Source organism: Electrona antarctica, assembly GCF_951216825.1.
Source record: "Electrona antarctica genome assembly, contig: scaffold_506, whole genome shotgun sequence".
Classification (NCBI taxonomy): domain Eukaryota; kingdom Metazoa; phylum Chordata; class Actinopteri; order Myctophiformes; family Myctophidae; genus Electrona; species Electrona antarctica.
Genome location: NW_027638058.1, coordinates 66,186 through 86,054, shown reverse-complemented (window position 1 = coordinate 86,054; position 19,869 = coordinate 66,186). Strand labels below are relative to the sequence as shown.

The 19,869-nt window shown below is 44.7% G+C and overlaps 1 protein-coding gene across 1 annotated transcript in view; it reads right to left on the bottom strand.

Annotated features, from left to right (window-relative positions):
- Window positions 1–458: 458 nt before the first annotated feature.
- The window catches only part of LOC306918424 (A disintegrin and metalloproteinase with thrombospondin motifs 6), a gene marked incomplete at both ends in the record, with an annotated part of 83,868 nt that continues 64,457 nt past the window's right edge, over window positions 459–19,869 (bottom strand). Inside the window, 2 exons of the mRNA XM_079531329.1 lie at window positions 459–622; window positions 8,967–9,047. Coding sequence (XP_079387455.1) covers window positions 459–622; window positions 8,967–9,047 — 245 coding nt within the window. The remainder of the gene's footprint in view (window positions 623–8,966; window positions 9,048–19,869) is intronic.

The window sequence follows — 19,869 nt, the reverse complement described above, 5'->3', positions numbered from 1 at the left end:
TCATATAAATAGCAGTTACCTCCAAACAACTGGCTGAGGGTCAGCTGAGGTTTTGCAGCCAGATGTTGAGTCTAAGTGTGGACTGAGGCAGACCAGAGACACAGACAGGACGCAATCTCTCTCTCCGCTGCTTCTCAGCCTGGGACCCCCACCGGACCCCCACCGAACCCCCCCCCCCCCCCCCCCCCAACCACCACTATGCCCCCCCCCCCCCCCCCCCCCAACCACCACTATGAATATCAAACATATTTACTCAAAGGTTTTGTGTGATGCTGTAATATGATCAAGTAGGGCGTTCACTTTATGAAGAAAAAACCCACACAAAAAGTTAAAATATGGAGATAAGAGGTTTCTGCCCAACAGAGACGATATCCAATAAAAATGAATAACTAGGAGCAAGTCCAACCAAAGGCTGATATACACAATAACAACAACAACAACAGTGACAGTGTAGTTACCATGACAACAAGGTTCTCGGTCGTGGCCCCCAGGGCCTCCAGAGACTCGGGCTCGTCGGAGGGTCTCTTGTAGTAGAAGGCGGTTCCTGCGATGTCAAACTTCCGGGGCCAGTCGATGGTCCACGCTCCGTTGATGTAGTAGTCGTCTCCTTCAGACTTCAATGCTGCAAACAGACAACATATAAATACATATGATATATGTATATTCAGTGATTTCACTTAATTCAAATATCACTTATTTTTTCTTATTTTTTGGATAATCCTCCCTACTATAAAGTGTGCTGACCATATAAGGAGTATCTCCCTGTCCCCAGTGAGCCCCTGGGGTCAAAAAACCCTAGTTTCGGTTTTGGCTTTGGGTGGCAAAGCCTTCATCCAATCAGGATGAGAGGGGCCTTCCTCCAATCATGATCAAGTGGGGCGGGCATTGGTGCACATGCTGTTGGTCTATTGTACTTCCCCCACTGTAGAGCGTGTACATGTGCACATCTTGTTACCGGGTGGACCAGGTTTTTTTCCAAATCACCCAAATCACTGAATGCTCCTTTAAACCAGGGGTCTTCAACGCTTTTCAGACCAAGGATGGGAGGGACCCCTCCACTAAATGATTGTCCAGCGGCAACAGCGAGGACGAGAACGCTGTTAGCAGCTCACCCATAGACGGCTCTGGGGCGTCTGTATCTCAAGTGAGGGCAAGCGTCCGCGTTGGTCCCATAGAGTAAAGCAACGAAAGGAAGGGACGTGAGTCACGTGCCGGGGATGTGCCATGGCGCTCGTGTCAGGGCGCACTTCCGCCCTCACGTGGATACAGGTCGCTCCAATGAATTGGCCAGAAAAGCATAGGGCTCTAGACAACATCTGGGCAGTGGTCTGGTCAGCAGTGGTCTGGTCAGCCTCGGCCGGGTCGCCTGGAGGAGGGTGTCTGTTGCAAGACCCGAAACGATTCCAGATAACGACACTGATGATGTGTCCAATCAGTGGATGTTTTACTAACTTGCATGATATTGAGTTGTAGATTAAACCTTTTCATAGATGGACATAATACTAGTTTGACAGCACTGTCTTAAGTGTGTGTCAATTAATGTTTTGTTCGTTTGTTTACACATTATCTTGGATAATGTGCATTTTCAGAAATGTAACTAACTCTTTAAAGCCTCATAGTCAACGTGACTGTTGGCTGTGTACTTGGTCTGCTCTATTTCCCCTACCATAGATGGTCAACTGGTGGCCCGGGGGCCACATGCGGCCCCCACCTTCAGTTAATGTGGCCCTCAGGTTAATATCATAATGTATATAGTATCGAATTCAGCTGTTACAATTCCAAACATGCAAACATGACCAGTGTCTAATTAGTAGCTTAATGACTAGTATTAAGCAATTAGCAAAAGAAAAATTCAGGAAAAAGTACTCACATGTTTTTACTTAAAAGCATCAATACCGCAATGTAGAAATACTCGTACTCGTACATACTAGTACATTCAAAAGTTACTGAGTAAAAGTGGGTTTTAATTTTAAAGTACAAGAGCAAAACTACTATAGAATGTCCCATTTCACAAGTATACAAATACAAATCTATACAAATCTTTTGAAAATAGCAGATCTACAAGCTCAGAATGAGCTTGTAGATCGGCTATTTTTAAATGGACGAAATGTACAGTATAAGTGGTTAGTGTATGTTTTGTAATAATAATAAAAATCTACGAAGTAACAAGAAAAACTAGTAAAGTTTCCAAATTAATGTAGTGGAGCAAAAGATGCAGTATTTGCCTCTGAGCAAGAAGGACTGAAAATCAGAAAATACTCAAGTAAAGGTAAAAAGAAATCCTCAAAGGTGTACTTAATTACAGTACTTTGAGTAAATGTACTTTGTTACTTTACACCACTGGAGTCTGGACGCTACAGTATATAAAGCGTCGCAGTCCCGCCCCCTACCAGGGCCCAGGAAATGATTCTCCGTTCATTTTCCTCATAGACATTTCAAAAAGTATTTATTTAAAGACCTTTTAAGCCTCGTACAAAGCCAACTCTTGTCGTGACAAACGGGGCGAACAAAAAATTAGAAAGAAGAAGAAAACGGCAGGTTACACTTTTTTTTGTTGTTTTTCTTCTTTGTAATTATTTGTTTGGTCCAAAATATTGTGTTTGTTGTCATGATTTGTCACGACTCGAGTTGGGTTTGTACGACGCTTATAAGGTCTTTAAATAAATACGTTTTGAAATGTCTATGGGAAAAATGCATTGGGAATTATTTCCTGGGCCTGGCGTCGTCATGAAAGGGGGCGGGACTGCGACGCTATAGGCTTCATGCGGTTCCAAGAGCATGACAGCTCTGTAATCCAAAGCAGGCTGGCTCTCTCTCTCTCTCTCTCTCTCTCTCTCTCTCTCTCTCTCTCTCTCTCTCTCTCTCTCTCTCCTCTCTCTCTCTCTCTCTCTCTCTCTCTCTCTCTCTCTCTCTCTCTCTCTCTCTCTCTCTCTCTCTCTCTCTCTCTCTCTCTCTCTCTCTCTTTCTCTCTCTCTCTCTCTGCTCGAGGAACGGTAGCTAAGACAACAGGTGGAGCCCAGTGTTTTGGTGCGATGATGTCATCAGCGTCATCATCATCGTCAACATGTTGTGCTCCCTGTCTGATGTTACTGGCTGTTTTCACCCCGCCAACAGACACAAAACAGAGAGCAGAGCGAGCACACACACACACACGCGCTCGCTCGCATGCGCACGCTCACACACACACACACACGCGCACGCGCTCGCATGCGCACGCTCACACACACACACACGCGCTCGCTCGCACACACACACACACACACACACACACACACACACACACACACACCCTTTTCACCGTACGTGCACTGGAGCACACATACTGTACTATATATCGTCAGGTTAGGTGGAAACCTTGTATGAATGGAGTGGTGGAAAGTAACTAAGTGCATTTACTCTATATGTACTTACGTACAATGTTGAGGTATTTTATTTATTTTTTTTACTTTACTGGAGTACTTCCAATATTCAATATTTTTGAGTGGTGCAACCACTCCCTTACGGAGCTATGTGTGTGGCTGGGTGGGTGGCTGGGTGGCTGCCTGGGTCTGAGCACGAAAATAGCATGGTTGTTTTTCACCTGTGCGCAACCTAACACACACACAAACACACACGCACATATTAACTTTATATATGATGATTTCGGGTGTACAGTACAGTACAGTACAGTACAGTACAGTACAGTACAGTACAGTACAGTACAGTACAGTACAGTACAGTACAGTACAGTACAGTACAGTACAGTACAGGGACCCCAACACGGTAACTGTCATTTCTTAACCGTTTCGGACGTGGGGCCGCTCGCCGGAATCGGCCCAGCCCCCTGTGCGCGTTCCTGGGGGTCTGGATGTTCCGGGGACCCGCCCGGGGACTCCCACATGGTAACTCTCTCATTTCTCTACCGTTTCGGACGTGGGGTGGCTCGCCGGAATCGGCCCGCCCCCCTGGGCGCGTTCCTGGGGAACTTCCGGGGACCCCCCGGGGACCCCCACACGGAGTTGCATCACTCACTTCACACAGGTGTGATTCTTTTTTACTTCTAATCACTACAAGCTCACTACGAGATACTCACTGCTACTCACTCATTTTCAAACAATTTGCATAGATTTGAAAACTTGCACTAGCCTACTTTTTACTAAAAGTACATTTTGATGCCAATAACTTTGTACTAGTGCTCATTTTGAATACCAAACTTGTACTTGTACAATTTCGACAACAGGGTATTGATACTTTTACTTAAGTAAAAAAAATGGTGTACTTCTTCCGGCATCACTGCTTGTATGTTCAAAACCGCAACATTTAAAAAAAAACCTGATGTGTATTCCAATTGATCCAATACTTTTCATTGGTGAAATATTTATAAAGCCAACAGATAAAAAACACTAGTCCTAAAAATAGCAGAAATAGTACAGACCTACAATCTCACAACATGTGACATCGTGGCGGCTATTTCTGCTCCTTTTGTGTGACACTGTGTTATGACGAAGTAGAGCATGAAATTATCCCAAAAATGTAACATTTAAATATGGAGATACAAGATTTCTGCCCGACAGCAACGATATATGCACACGCACATCGCACGCACTAATCTAGCTCCTCAAGTGCGAGAAAGAAAACACACACACACACACACACACACACACACACACACACACACACACACACACACACACACGCACACGCACACGCACGCGCACGCACACGCACACGCACACGCACACGCACACACACGCACACGCACACACGCGCGCGCAAGCACACGTCAGGTGAAAGCTTGGAAGAATCTCCTGAATACCATTCTCTCCGGTTGTCAAAACAAAGGTTGGTCTCCAACCACAACAAGATGTGAAAATATCCACTTTCTCAGCACTGAAACGGAGCCAAATTGAGGAGAAATGATCCCAGGCCGGCTTTATTGTTGTTCTTCTGTGTGCATCTGACGCTGGTACAATCCAAACGGATTACTGCAACACGTGTTTACTCCTCCTTTTGGACTGAGAGATTTTTTTTTAAACTTAAAACCCACTTAATGGTTAATGTGGTTAAACGCTAAACCACAGCATCGGCATTGTGGGGAATGCTTTGTGTAAAAAAAAAAATATTTGCATCTGAAATGTCGTGGAGTAGAGGTGTAAAGTATTGAAAAATGAAACTACTGAATTAAAGTAATAGTATCGTGAGTCCTTCATCAAAGACCATCCTAAAGGGGACAGTAGAGGGAAAGTGATGAAGAGGCAGGCAGAGAAAGTCCCGGATGGTCAACAACATCAAGGAATGGACTGGCTGCAGCTTCCAAACCCTGCTAGATGCACAGCAGAAGATCGACAGCGCTGGAGATTTCCCTGACTTCCCTATACGGCCCCCTAGGCCATGGGATGAGTGAGTGATTCCCTGACTTCCCTATACGGCCCCCTAGGCCATGGGATGAGTGAGTGACTTCCCTATACGGCCCCCTAGGCCATGGGATGAGTGAGTGAGTGACCCTATACGGCCCCCTAGGCCATGGGATGAGTGAGTGAGTGACCGTGAAAGGTTACTTTCCACCAGTGCCAGTAGAAATCCGTATAGTGTTAATTTATTTAACTCACTCAGAAGTTACACATTCTGAGTGAATTAACACCCACGATTTCTTCACACAACACAGCTGGGGGGTGGGGGTGGGGGCAGGGGGGGGGGGGGGGGGGGGCTTATTTCAAAGCAAGTCATTTCATTGGAATTCGAAGAAGGGATTAGGGATCAATATTAGATGACGGCATGACATTTCACAATGTCGCTAGCTCAGATTTCTTTTTGTAAATGTTAATATTCAGTCTTGTATTGTTTAACACATGTGGTTCTCAACGCCCCGGGGGTCCGAATGTCTGTCTCTGAGAGTGAACAGGATTTTACAGTGTACAGTAGATTGGGTGTCCCAGAGGTTAAAAAAAGGTCATTAAATGCGGGGTCAGGGGGTGGCAGTGGTTCAGGGGTAGAGTGGCCAGTAGAACGGCCGGATGGGAACTACAAGGTTCTCAGTTCGATCCTGGGTTAGTGTCGAAGTGTCCTTGAGCAAGACACTGTGCCTTGCATGGTTTCCTCCGCCATTGGTTGTATGAATGTGTGTGTGAATGGGTGAATGTAATGCACAATCCGTAGGCCTACAATAAAGCGTTTTGGATAAAAGCACTATATAAATGCACCATTTACTATTTATTTAACTAATGCATATCAAACAGAGAGAGAAATAATAATAATACAAAATAAAAAAAAAGGTTGAGAATCGCTGGTTCGGATCCAGCGTGGTACATTCGGCTTTGCCGAGCGTCTACTCTACGCGAACACGATTGGCCCCGTGTTCGGGGAGAGGGAAACCGGGGCGGCAAGGGCGCACCGGCACCTGTCAGTGGGGAGTGTTGGGGCGGGGCGAGTAGGACGGAGGCTCTACGTCTTCTCGGTGGGGGCTCCTCACTCACATGGCAGGTGAGTCAGTAGGATATACAGACAAATGTGTGTGGGAAGGAATCAATTGGCATAACAACTAAATTGGGGAGGGGGAAAAAGGGTAAAGAGCACCCCCCACCTCCGCAAAAACAAATATTCGCAGTAATAACGCTCTGCACAGCTAAGGGACCTCACACACGATGCCACAAAACAAAGAAAACTGTCCCCCTTTTAACCAACGGGACACTACGTGACATTCATGACAACCACAACTTTACAAATTGCTCATGAGGGGCTCACGATCGGCCAGTAATTGCACCCTTTAAACTTTTTTGATATATAGACATCATATGCCCCTCTCGTAATCCTGCAGGACTTGAGCAGCTGTCACCACGCGGCCGCTATAAATCTGACGCCGCCACTGGCTTTCAAAGTGCTTGACGTTAAGCTCTCCGTCAACAGCGAGCGCTGCTATAAATCCAGCGACACTGTCACGCTGGCTTTCTCTCTGTTATTGGGCCACAAAACAAGCCTTCTTCAATGAACAGCACACTCGTTTCATTGTTGTTTTGGTTGTATGACACCGGCTGCCACAGTGTGCTGCAGCGCAAACACACACGGTGCCGTGTCGGGGATATAAAACCATGTATGTCCGTATTGAACCCATTAACACATCGACTTCCAAGGATGTATTTTGACGCATGTCAATCCAAAGCCCGCACCACCAAGGACGTTTTTTGTGTTTACCATAGCGTTAGAAGGAATCCAGGATCCAAATTCAAGACTAGCAAAAAAAAAAAAAGACAAAGGCAGATCTACAGGTTCAAAACCGCAATGCAATGTGTTTGTAGATCTGCTATTTCCGCCAGATTTGTGTGGCACTGTAATATGACGCAGTAGAGCATTCATTTACAAAAAAACATAAAAAGTTAAAATACCGTACAGCAACAAAATATTGAACCGATGAAAAGTATAAAAAATGGCTTGTGACTAAATAATAACTACGTTGGATCAAAGTAACAGTATTGGACATGCAAGGTTTCCGTACGACAGCAGAGAAATGTCTTATCACCATTTTGTGTTTTTCGTAAATTAACACTGTACGTAATCGTACTACAGCGTCACACAAAAGCATCGAACGTAGTTTGGAATATATGAGGTTTCCATTCGACAGAGACGTAATGGTTTTTGTTTAGTCTGGAAGTGAGGAGAAAAACCCTGTCGTCCGGTGCCAAGCTAGCCATTACATGATGCGTTTTTATAGGACAAGCAATGAATAGTTGTGCTTTATAGCACTGCATTAAGGCAACAAGTGATAAATAAAACAGCGGACTCCAAACATCGTCTTCTGCTTCGCTCTCGAGTCTCGACAGAGAAGTCACAAATGGGAGCACGGCAGTGCACTTATTGCCGGAAAAGTCCCCGGTTTGATTCCCTTGAGCAAGGAAGGCACTGAACCACCCGGACTGCTCCAATGGAGCTGCTCAGTGGCCAACATTATATTAGACTGTGGTTGTACTGGTCGGTTCCCAGATTTGTGTGTGTGTGTGTGTGTGCGCGCGTGTGTGCGTGTGTGTGTGCAGGGCGTGCATGGTTGGAAATAAGCATCTTAGCTTAGCTACCTCCCTGGGTAAATAAAGTTAAAAGAAGAAATGACACAGTCGTATTATACGACTCTAAATCTGCCAAATGATGATGTCACTGGTAGGCAGTTTTCTGAATTGTCCGCAGTCCTCCTATGAGACACAGACCAAGTAAAAATAATGGTGCCATCTTATTTTTATTTTATTAGTGAGGACTAATTATATGAAGATAGGTTGAAAATGGGTGAAGTTCTCCTTAAAGATGGCCATCACCAACCACAAGGCAAACCAGGCAAACTTAATGAACTGGTGGGCGTGTCCACATCATAAAAACAACATTTTAACAAATACTGTACATTTCTTTCGAGAACAAAAAAGTGTACATAATAATAATATCTGATGATCATGTTTTAGGGTGGCAAAAAATCACGGCACTCCAACGTTGGTCTGCAAGGTTCTTCCTGGGACAAAAATCACAAACTGGTTTGGTTGTGAGGATAAAAGTAAAAGGTTTGGTTGTGCGTACAAAGTAAATGCGAGGACAAAGTAAGAACATAGACAGAGGAGACCACATTCACCCCCTTGTCTACATGTACACCGACGCGGTGCAGACTTATCATTTTTCCACGTTGCGTGTTCAACAGGAAACAGAATGGAGTTAATCCATTGAGACCTGGAACGCATCCATGTCACGTTAGCGTTTAACCACATTAACCATTAACCCATTTTGGGGCGGGAACCCCTTTTGGTGTTTTAAACATTGTTATAATTTAGCTATTGAAAAATAGCAGATCTACAAGCTCATAGCGCGCCACCGAGTGGCGCGCTATGAACTTGTAGGTCTGCTATTTTTGAAAAATCGTTAAAATGTGCCTCAAATCTTTCCGAAAATTGTCATGATTTAGAAAACTTTTTTTTTTAAATTTCGACGTCAGGCCTGAATGGGTTAAGGCCGACACTTACCGATGTAGTTTTTAGACATGGCCACTTCTTTTATTTCGATGTGTACGGAGCCCCTCGGTATCTGGACCACCTCCATGTAACCTGAAAGAAAAGGCCTGGCATTAGAATTGCGCTTACGGTCACACCGGCAACCTGTCAACAACAGTACAACAGTTCAGTACAAGCACAGTGCTTATCCCCACATTGATTAGTATTTGGCCATGTATGGAAACCCTGTCTGAAAAGAGGCTGTGCCAATAAGGACCACCCCAGAAGAGAAGATTCATTTTACATTTAAAAAAACAATCTTGGTTATTCAAAAACTTACCAAACATTTTCGACAAGCAGTTGCTTTTGCAAGATTCAAATACAAAAATAGTAGCAGATCGACAAGTCAAAACGCTGTCACTTCGCGCCGCGTTTGGAGATTGCGAATCTGCTACTTTTGATCCCTTCTGGCTCCCAAACTATGGAATGAACTGCCCATTACAGTAAGAACTGCAGACACACTCCCCATCTTCGGCCGTAGTCTGAAGACTCACCTCTTCAGACTCCACCTAGCACTGGTCGTAGCCTCGACGACCCTGCAGGCTTATGCAAAGGCTAAAATGAAATTTAGGTCATTATTGACCATTCTATAGTGTTTATAGTTTCAATGTACAGATTATACCATTTTTCAATCGCTCTTCATTAACCCATTCTGGGCGGGAACCCCTTTTGGTGTTATAACCCTTCTGGACGGGAACCCCTCTTGGGGTTCTGTACAGTATGTACAGTATTCCAAAAATTAAAATATTTGATGCTGCAATATAAATATTTGAAGTTTTTCAGAAAACTTAGGTCAGGATTTAGAAGGCATTTTAGAATCGGCGTCAGGCTAAAATGGGTTAAGAGTGTCTGCTAAATGCCTACATTGTAAATTGTATAGTATCAGGGGATCAGGGTTCAACCCCATGCAAGGTTGTGCATGGCATTATCCTTCAGAAAACGAATACTTATACTTTAGGTCTTATGGATCATATCAGGTCAAGATGCATAGAGCACGGATGGAAGTGTGTACTATAGGTCTTATGGATCATATCAGGTCAAGATGCATAGAGCACGGATGGAAGTGTGTACTATAGGTCTTATGGATCATATCAGGTCAAGATGCATAGAGCACGGATGGAAGTGTGTACTATAGGTCTTATGGATCATAGCAGGTCAAGATGCATAGAGCACGGATGGAAGTGCGTACTATAGGTCTTATGGATCATATCAGGTCAAGATGCATAGAGCACGGATGGAAGTGTGTGTTCACCCAAAAAGGACAAGGGGATTGCGAAGAAAGCCACAAAACAAATCCACCCCCCTTTCCCCAAACACATACACACAGTATTTTTAGACACTTTACTGGCCATACCATAGAAGGAGAAATATGTTTTCTCTCTCGCTCTCGCTCTCTCGCTCTCGCTCTCGCTCTCGCTCTCGCTCTCGCTCTCTCTCGCTCTCTCTCTCTCTCTCTCTCTCTCTCTCTCTCTCTCTCTCTCTCTCTCTCTCTCTCTCTCTCTCGCTCTCTCTCTCTCGCTCTCTCTCTCTCTCTCTCTCTCTCCAATTTCCAATACTTTTACTTCTACTCCACTACATGTAGTAGATCATGAGTGCACTACACTTTTTGAAAACTTTAGTTATTAGTTACTTTGTGGATTTAGATTATTATTATTACAAAACATACATTAACCACTTCAGCCCTATATACATTTCGGACATTTGAAAATAGCCGATCTCCAAGCTCGCAAGGCATTGTGAGCTTGTAGATCTGCTATTTTCAAAATATTTGTATACATTTCACGGTATACACCGCACATTCTGCATAATGACTACTTCTACTTTTGGTACTTTACGTGTATTTTCATACGTTTGTACTTTTACTCAAGTACATTTTGAATTCCGGACTTTTACTTAGAATAGTTCTTCATTTCGTACGGTGGTGCCTCACACCGAGAATAGGCGACCTACAAGCTCACAGCGCGTCGTGGACACGACACGTTGTGAGCTTGTAGGCCAGCTATTCTTGACGGTGCGTGCTGCACCGTCGTACTAGGGAGCATAAATGATGCATTACTCTCTCTCTGTAGACTGGAGAATGTCTCTCCACACAGAGAGCCAAGTTAGCATACCGCTATCTCTGTCCCTGATTCCCTTCACTGGATGACGTCATTAATAGGAATATATATTTTGACAGCATAGCTCTAAACGGGGGGGGGTTGGGGGAGAAACCTCCTATCTCCCACGTTTCATTTTTTTTTCTTCTAAATGTTTTATCCAAATTTTGTAACCCATTTTTCACCTGGTGCCAATTGCCTAAGCTGTAATCCTGGGCACTACTCTCCCCCTGCCAACCTGGGGAGAGTCCCGAACTGAGCTGATGCTTCCTTCAATGCATGAAGGAGTGAACAGGCCGCTTCTTATCACCTGACAGGGGGGAGTTTCCATGTTAGGACGCACTGTAGCGTGTGGAAGGAACACGTTATTCCGACCAGTTCCTTTCCCCTCCATCAGGCTGGCCAGGGGGAGGCAGTATAGTGACCAGGATTACTGCATTTTTTGTGAGGGTACCTACCCTAGGGGACATGGGGAGAACATGCAAACTCCACAGTCCACACAGAAAGGCCCTTTCACCAAACCCACTAGGGTATGGCATAGAGTATATAAAAGGATAGAGACTGAACTGGCGCGAAGCTCCGCCCCCCAAGCTATTCATGTCAGTGGAAGTTGCTCAGTGGCGTTTTGAAGCACCCGGAAGACTGCCGGAAGTACCGTCTCAGAACGTCTACTTCCGCATGCGGAAGTGCAACCGAGCGCTCAATGTTAAAGCCCAGCTGCACGGGGTTTCCCGGTCATTAATCCACGGGTCCGCCTGTAGTCCCTCCTCCTACCACTAGGGCCCAGCGCTTCAACGTTGAATAGCCTCACTGGCCCCTTGGGGTATGGGCACTGATGACCCAGAGAAGAAAACACGTCCCCAGCGCCCATAGCCGCTTTATACACAGGACCTTCTAACTGTGAGGTGACAGCGCTACCGACTTTACTTTATACACAGGACCTTCTAACTGTGAGGTGACAGCGCTACCGACTTTACTTTATACACAGGACCTTCTAACTGTGAGGTGACAGCGCTACCGACTTTACTTTATACACAGGACCTTCTAACTGTGAGGTGACAGCGCTACCGACTTTACTTTTGTGTATATTAAAGCCCTACTCCAAACACCATACAAGAGTGTCACCCAAAAGTAGTGATCTACAAGCTCACAAGATCAGACTATTTTCACTATTTATTTGTAATAATAACAACAGCAAAAATGGAATGGTTTTGGACATACTGTAGGCTACAAGGTTTTCCTTCAGACAGTGGTAATATGCCTTATCATTGGTTGACAAAAAATGGGGAAAATACACATCTCCATGAAAGAAAAAAATAATATATCTACTTGGCTTCAATGATCTTTTGGCTCACAGACAAATCCATCTTTTTGCCAAGAAGACAATGAGTTCCTGCATTTCCATCTTGTTTTCTTCACAGAGGACTTTTATCTACCAAAAAAGTGACTCAACGTTTTGTTGCACGTGGTAACCAGGGCCAAAACACACACACCGCAATTCTCTGAGTCTCTACGTCACGGGCTGTGTTCCCTCTTATTTTTTTCGCCAGTCTGAACAAAATACTCTAACCCTCTGGAGAGGAACTTGAACGACTGCCGAGCAGAGTCTGACGTGTGCACCGGCGGTCACCTTGACCCACCTGTCCGACCGTTCATCACGTTAATTTACGGCTTATTCGATACGTCTTCGCTAGTTCACACAGATACACTCGAGATGATTATCCCATGAAGACCTCAGGAGGCCGATTCCACAATGTCTTCTAAATCCTAACAAAATCCTAAAACAGTTAAAAAAAAATAATAATAATAAAAACGTATGTTGCTTACATCAAGGGTTCTCAACCCGTGGGTCGCGACCCCTCGGGGGGTCGCCAAATTATTTTAGGGGGTCCCCAAATTATTTTCAAAAAAAAAAAAAAAAAAAAATCTTTTTAATTTTATTTTCACGATTTTTCAAAAATAGCAGACCTACAAGCTCGTAGCGCGCCACTCGGTGGCGCGCTATGAGCTTGTAGATCTGCTATTTTTCAATAGCTAAATTATAACAATGCTTAAAACACCAAAAGGGGTTCCCGCCCAAAATGGTTTAAGGTTATTGTAGCAGTCAATTTATATTGGGGGTCGGGAGGGGGCGGGGCGGGGGTCCCGAGACGTTGCCAAAGCATTTCCGGGGGTCCCCGGCCAAAAACGTTGAGAACCCCTGGCTTACATGAGTGGTTCTCAAACTTTTTCATGTCAAGGACCCTGAGAATGATATGTATTTGGCCAAGTTCACATGCATGCATGCGTGCGGTGTTTTACCTCCTCTGGGCAGAGACTCGTTGAACAGGCCCTCTGTGGTCTCACAGGTGCTGCCGTCGCCTCCACACACGCGACACCTGTCCTCCTTGGCGTCCGAGCTCAGGATGTTGTCACAGCCCACATGCTAGAGTAGAGGACAACACACCATACGGTCTGAATATACTGCCACAGCCCACATGCTAGAGTAGAGGACAACACACCATACTGTCTGAATATACTGCCACAGCCCACATGCTGTCAGTCAGTCAGTCACTCCATCTATCTCTCTCTTCGGCACATGTGCACATCACAGCAGTGTGTGTGTGTGTGTGTGTGTGTGTGTGTGTGTGTGTGCGTGCGTGCGTGCGTGCGTGCGTGCAAAAGGTTCCAGAGGTTTAGGCAGTCAACCCAGAGAGCCAATCCCAAACAAGAAGATTCACACTAGAAATAAACCTGTTCAAATAAACCTGTGCTAGTCCTTAGTTGGGACCCCGCACACACACGCACACGCACACACACACACACACACACACACACACACACACACACACACACACACACACACACACACACACACACACACACACACCTCATTGTGAGCTTGCATGCATAAAACAATGCCAAATTCCCGGCTCCCTATTACTAAACAACTTAAGGCCGGTATTGTCCCGCCACTCAACGTACAATTTTACATGTATTTTAATCATTTGTTTAATAAACAAAAAAAACACCCAAATTGTAATAACCACAATGCCTTGACACAATGTCTTTTCATAACGTCCCCAATATGTCTGCCGTGTGAATTTCCTGTTCTATTGGTTCAGAAACACAATGTGTGCTCAACTGTGCTGCCTGCAGCCTGCCGGTGGCTGATAACAGAGTAGAAGACAGTCCTGTACAATCACAATCACATGTTCTGTATAGAGGCGAAGAGCGTGACATCATCATCGTACCCGGAAGTCATGCGGGAATGCCTACTGAGTGGCAAAAAACAACAACAAAAAACAGAAAAGTCCTATCTGATTGTATTAAACAACGTTAAACTCACCAACATTGCAGCTGTACGGAAAGCTTGAATTACCCTCTTTCTATCTGAAAAGTGTTTGTTTCCCAAAAATGCACCATAGACATGGACAGTAATGAGCTACGAAATTCCTTGCAAGTGACAAGCACTTGATTTCAATAATGCAATGTCCTGCTGCCTCCTGCATTATGTGACATTTAGAAACGGGACTGTCGAGTGACTTCCAACGAGTGCTTCCAACCTCCAACGCTCCATGCTGCTCAATCTGCCACTCAGTCTAGATGAGGGGGGCGTGTCCCGGTGGAAAAGTGATGCATGTGCATACTCTCTATTGGAGAACAATTGTATACAATCTCCAGAACAAAGACTTGAGTTAATGTATAAAATTTGCTTTATTTATTTATTTATTTATTTATTTATTTATTTATTTATTTATTTATTTATTTATTTATTTATTTATTTATTTATTTATTTATTTATTTGCCAAAAAATAGCAGATCTACAAGCTCAATTTAATGACTTTTTTTAATGACTTAAAACCCTTGGAGATCAAAGACAGAGAAGATAGGGAGAGAGAGAAACATACAGTATGTATATTGGAGAGCCATTTGAATGAATCCCCAGACCCACTAAACTTTATATCGTCACTGTCGGGCAGAAACCTTTGTATCTCCACGTTTGTGTTTTTTCGTAAAATGAACGTCCAACTTGTTCATACTGCAGCGTCATACAAAAGTAACATATATGCAATAGGGGTGTGCTGAAATATCGATATGGCGATATATATCGATACGTCCTCCCACGATAAATAATCGATATTGATTATTAAAATATCGATATCGGGGGGAAAACATTTTCTTTTAGAAATTTGAAATGTTGTTCATAATGAAGTGATGAACAACATGTTTAGAAAAGGAGGAAATGACAGCTAAAATAAAGCAAATCCCACTCAGATTCCACAGCAACCAGAAGTACTGAATTACTGGATGGCGATTTGTCCAAAGTCTCCAAACAGCTTTGTGGGAATACAAAATGCTGCATTTTTTCAGTTCCAAGTATTTTGTAGTTGCAGATATCGTGATATATCGTTGATGAAATTTCATACAATATATCGATATATCGCAAATATCGCAATATATCGAATATCGTGATATTATCGTTATCGAGGGCCTAATATCGCGATATATATCGTATTGTGAGGAACCCATATCGTCCCACCCCTAATATGCAAGCACGAAGCGTGTCGCAAATTGTGGCGCGAAGTGACGTGTTGCAAGCTTGTCGATCTGCTACTTTTGCTATTTTTTTAGTAACAGTTAGTAACAGTTTTGGAATTTGGACATATGGGGTTTCGACCCGACAGAAACGATTGGGGCGTGAGTGTGGTGCTGATTGGGGCGTGAGTGTGGTGCACCACCACCAAGTGTTTGTGTCCCTCTTACCTTGCATTCTCCGTTGATGCAGATGTCCAGGGAATCAGCCTGGCAGCGTGTGCCGTCGATGACAGCGGGCGAGCGCTCAGTGTAGAAGTTATAGCCCTCCGCTAAGCAGTTCAGCGCACAGGGCTTCACGCCACCTGCGTTACACACAATACACATTGAGAGGATCGTGGCAGCAGTGCATAGACTACAGCAGGGGTTCTCAACCCGTGGGTCGCGACCCCTCGGGGGGTCGCCAAATTATTTTAGGGGGTCCCGAAATTATAAAAAAAAAAAAAAAAAAAAATATTTAAAAAAAAAAAAATATTTTCACGACTTTTCAAAAATAGCAGACCTACAAGCTCGTAGCGCGCCACTCGGTGGCGCGCTATGAGCTTGTAGATCTGCTATTTTTCAATAGCTAAATTATAACAATGCTTAAAACACCAAAAGGGGTTCCCGCCCAAAAAGGTTATTGTAGCAGTCAATTTATATTGGGGGTCGGGAGGGGGCGGGGCGGGGGTCCCGAGACATTGCCAAAGCATTTCCGGGGGTCCCCGGCCAAAAACGTTGAGAACCCCTGGCATAGACTACAGTACCCATGGTGCATTTTCTGTATGGACTTCCATACCAGGAACGGATCCCACTTTGGACACCATCATGTATAATGAAAGAGGCGAGACGCCATGGAGTAATGGCCACAACTTAGTGACCAGGAAGTCCATACAGCTAATGCATCCTGGATACTGTAGTCTATGCACTACTGCTACAAGAATAAATTACAAATAACTGTAGTTCAGTCCCACACTGAAATCTTAGGGAGAGAATATTTTGGGGGGATGCAGATCTGTAAGCTCACAAGAACGTGTCGCATTTGTAGATGTGCTATTTGTGAAATAATTCTGGGAACTACCATGACCCAAATTAGGGCATTTCTGCATAGTTTCCGGAAAAAACAGACAAATCTATATATATCTAATATATATAGATATATAATCTGTCTAACTGTTATTAGTCTCCTAGCATGAAAACTACGAATGCCTGTCCAGCAGGCTCCCGCAGGGGGGGGGGGGGGAGGGGGTGGGGGGGGTCAGAGTAATAGGACCCGAAACAGCAGCGGGGTCATCAAACGCACTGCAGCGCTGCTACTATGCTGCGGAATCTGAGGAATTCTTTGGCCATCAAAAGAAGCCTCCTCACTGTTGGTGTTAGCTGGGTACACAAGACAGACAGACAGACAGACAGACAGACAGACAGACAGACAGACAGACAGACAGACAGACAGACAGACAGACAGACAGAGAGACAGACAGACAGACAGACAGACAGACAGACAGACAGACAGACAGACAGACAGACAGACAGACAGACAGACAGACAGACAGACAGACAGACAGACAGACAGACAGACAGACAGACAGACGAGTGGTGACATGCTTTGATCTCGCCGCAAAGCGGGTGCCTATGGGCGATAGTTCCAAACATTGCTCCTATGGCTGGAACTATTCCATTGAGATAGAATGAGCACTTCCGCATTCCATTGTTACAATGAGAGTCAACGGGAGTGTCATTACTCTCCTACTAGATTACTCTGGTGTCCACAAAGACATCGCTTCCCACGCTAGGGCCCCGGGACCACCAAAGGGTCGCAATGGACCCTTAACAAGTCATGTTAACTCTTGGGAGAGTTCAAATAGAACCAACTTGACCCTTACAGGTCTGTTAACTCACTGACAGCCCGGCGAGTCAGTAGGATACAACAGCAGCGACTGACAACACAGAAAGGTGTGTGGGGAGGGAGGAATCAACTGGCAGAAAAAGGTGGAAAAAAGAATGGTAATGAATGAAGGAATGTATTTGTGAACTCACCACCAGTGTAGGGCTTCCAGTTGTAGTACTTCCCGCGGAACGGCATGCTGTCGAAGTCTGCACACTGCTTCTCGCGGAAATCGCGAGATCCCACGGGGCACGCCTACAACACAAGATGGGAATACCGTTGCTGTCAGGGCAGAAACCTCTTGTCTTCATATTTAAACTGTTTTGTACGTAAATTAACGCCCCCCCTGATCAAACTACAACGTTATACAAAAGCATCAAAAGTAGAAGTAGACTTTAAAGCTCAAAACACGGCAGGAAGCGATGCATTTTGAGCTTGTCTGTCTGCTACTTTTTATGCTTTTGAATTTGAATCCCGAAAAGTAACAGTTCTGGACATATGAGGTTTCCAATCCGACAGAGAAGATAATGCACAAATATATTTGTTTTGTTTTTTAGAGAGCCTGCTTTGTTGTTCATGCGGCGCTCTGTGATGGATAATAGAACATGCAGTCAGTCTATGGCTGTGGCTAATTAGCAGTGGTGGAAAAAGTACTCAATTGTTTTACTTAAGTAAAAGTACCAATACAGCAATTTAGAACTACTTTGTTACAAGTAAAAGTACGGAATTGAAAATGTACTTGAGTAAAAGTACAAAAGTATCAGCATCAAAATGTACATAAAGTACTAAAAGTAAAAGTACTCATTGTGCAGAATGTGCCATTTCACAAGTTCAAAATGTGTACAAAATGTATTGAAAATAGCAGATCTACAAGCTCACAATGCGTCGCGTTGAGACGCATTGTGAGCTTGTAGATCGGCTATTTTCAAATGGCCGAAATGTAAATAGGGTTGAAGTGGTTAATGTATGTTTTCTAATCAAAATTAAAATCTCCAAAGTAACTAGTAACTAATGTTTTCAAATAAATGTAGTGGAGTAAAAGTAAAGATTTGAGCTCTGAGATGTAGTGGAGTAGAAGTAAAAGTACTGGAAATTGGAAATACTCAAGTAAAGTACAAATACCTCAAAATTGTACTTCAGTACAGTACTTAAGTAAAATTACTTAGTTACTTTCCACCACTGCTAATTAGAAACACAAAGACAGAGACACACATCTCTCTGCTTATGTGTGTTTCTGGTACTCTTTTCTTGGATGTTGCTCCAGCAAGAGAGAGGGGGTTGAGGGGGGGTGGGTGGGGGACTGGGTGCACATTATTGGTGAGAAGGGGTCCCCCGAAACACCCCCCACCCCCCCCTTCCCTCCTCCTCCGGGGACAAATAAAGGCTCTTAGTGAGTCCAGGGTCAAACCCGTATTTCACAGCCAGAGAGTGTTCCGATCCAATGTCGGCGCTTTAGAGCCTTGAAACCCACGCTGGAGGGTGAGTGACTTTCATTACCACTTAACCACATGAGACCCTGCGGGTCGGGTCGGCCTAATCTGGAAGAACATACTGGAACTGAACCACATGAGACCCTGCGGGTCGGGTCGGCCTAATCTGGAAGAACATACTGGAACTTAACCACATGAGACCCTGCGGGTCGGGTCGGCCTATTCTGGACGAACATACTGGAACTGAACCACATGAGACCCTGCGGGTCGGGTCGGCCTATTCTGGAAGAACATTCTGGAACTTAACCACATGAGACCCTGCGGGTCGGGTCGGCCTATTCTGGACGAACATACTGGAACTGAACCACATGAGACCCTGCGGGTCGGGTCGGCCTATTCTGGAAGAACATTCTGGAACTTAACCACATGAGACGCTGCGGGTCGGCCTAATCTGGAAGAACATACTGGAATTTAACCACATGAGACCCTGCGGGTCGGGTCGGCCTAATCTGGACGAACATACTGGAACTTAACCACATGAGACGCTGCGGGTCGGCCTAATCTGGAAGAACATACTGGAATTTAACCACATGAGACACTGCGGGTCGGGTCGGCCTAATCTGGAAGAACATACTGGAACTTAACCACATGAGACGCTGCGGGTCGGGTCGGCCTATTCTGGAAGAACATTCTGGAACTTAACCACGTGAGACCCTGCGGGTCGGGTCGGCCTATTCTGGAAGAACATTCTGGAAGAACATTCAGCCAGAATAGGTGATCTTGAACAGTGTTTCTCAAAGGGGAGGGGGGGGGGGGGGGGGGGATTGGTATACAATCACAATTACTATCACACAATTCACTATTCTTTAACCACTTTATCCATTTAATGTTGGCTATTCAAAAATAGAAGA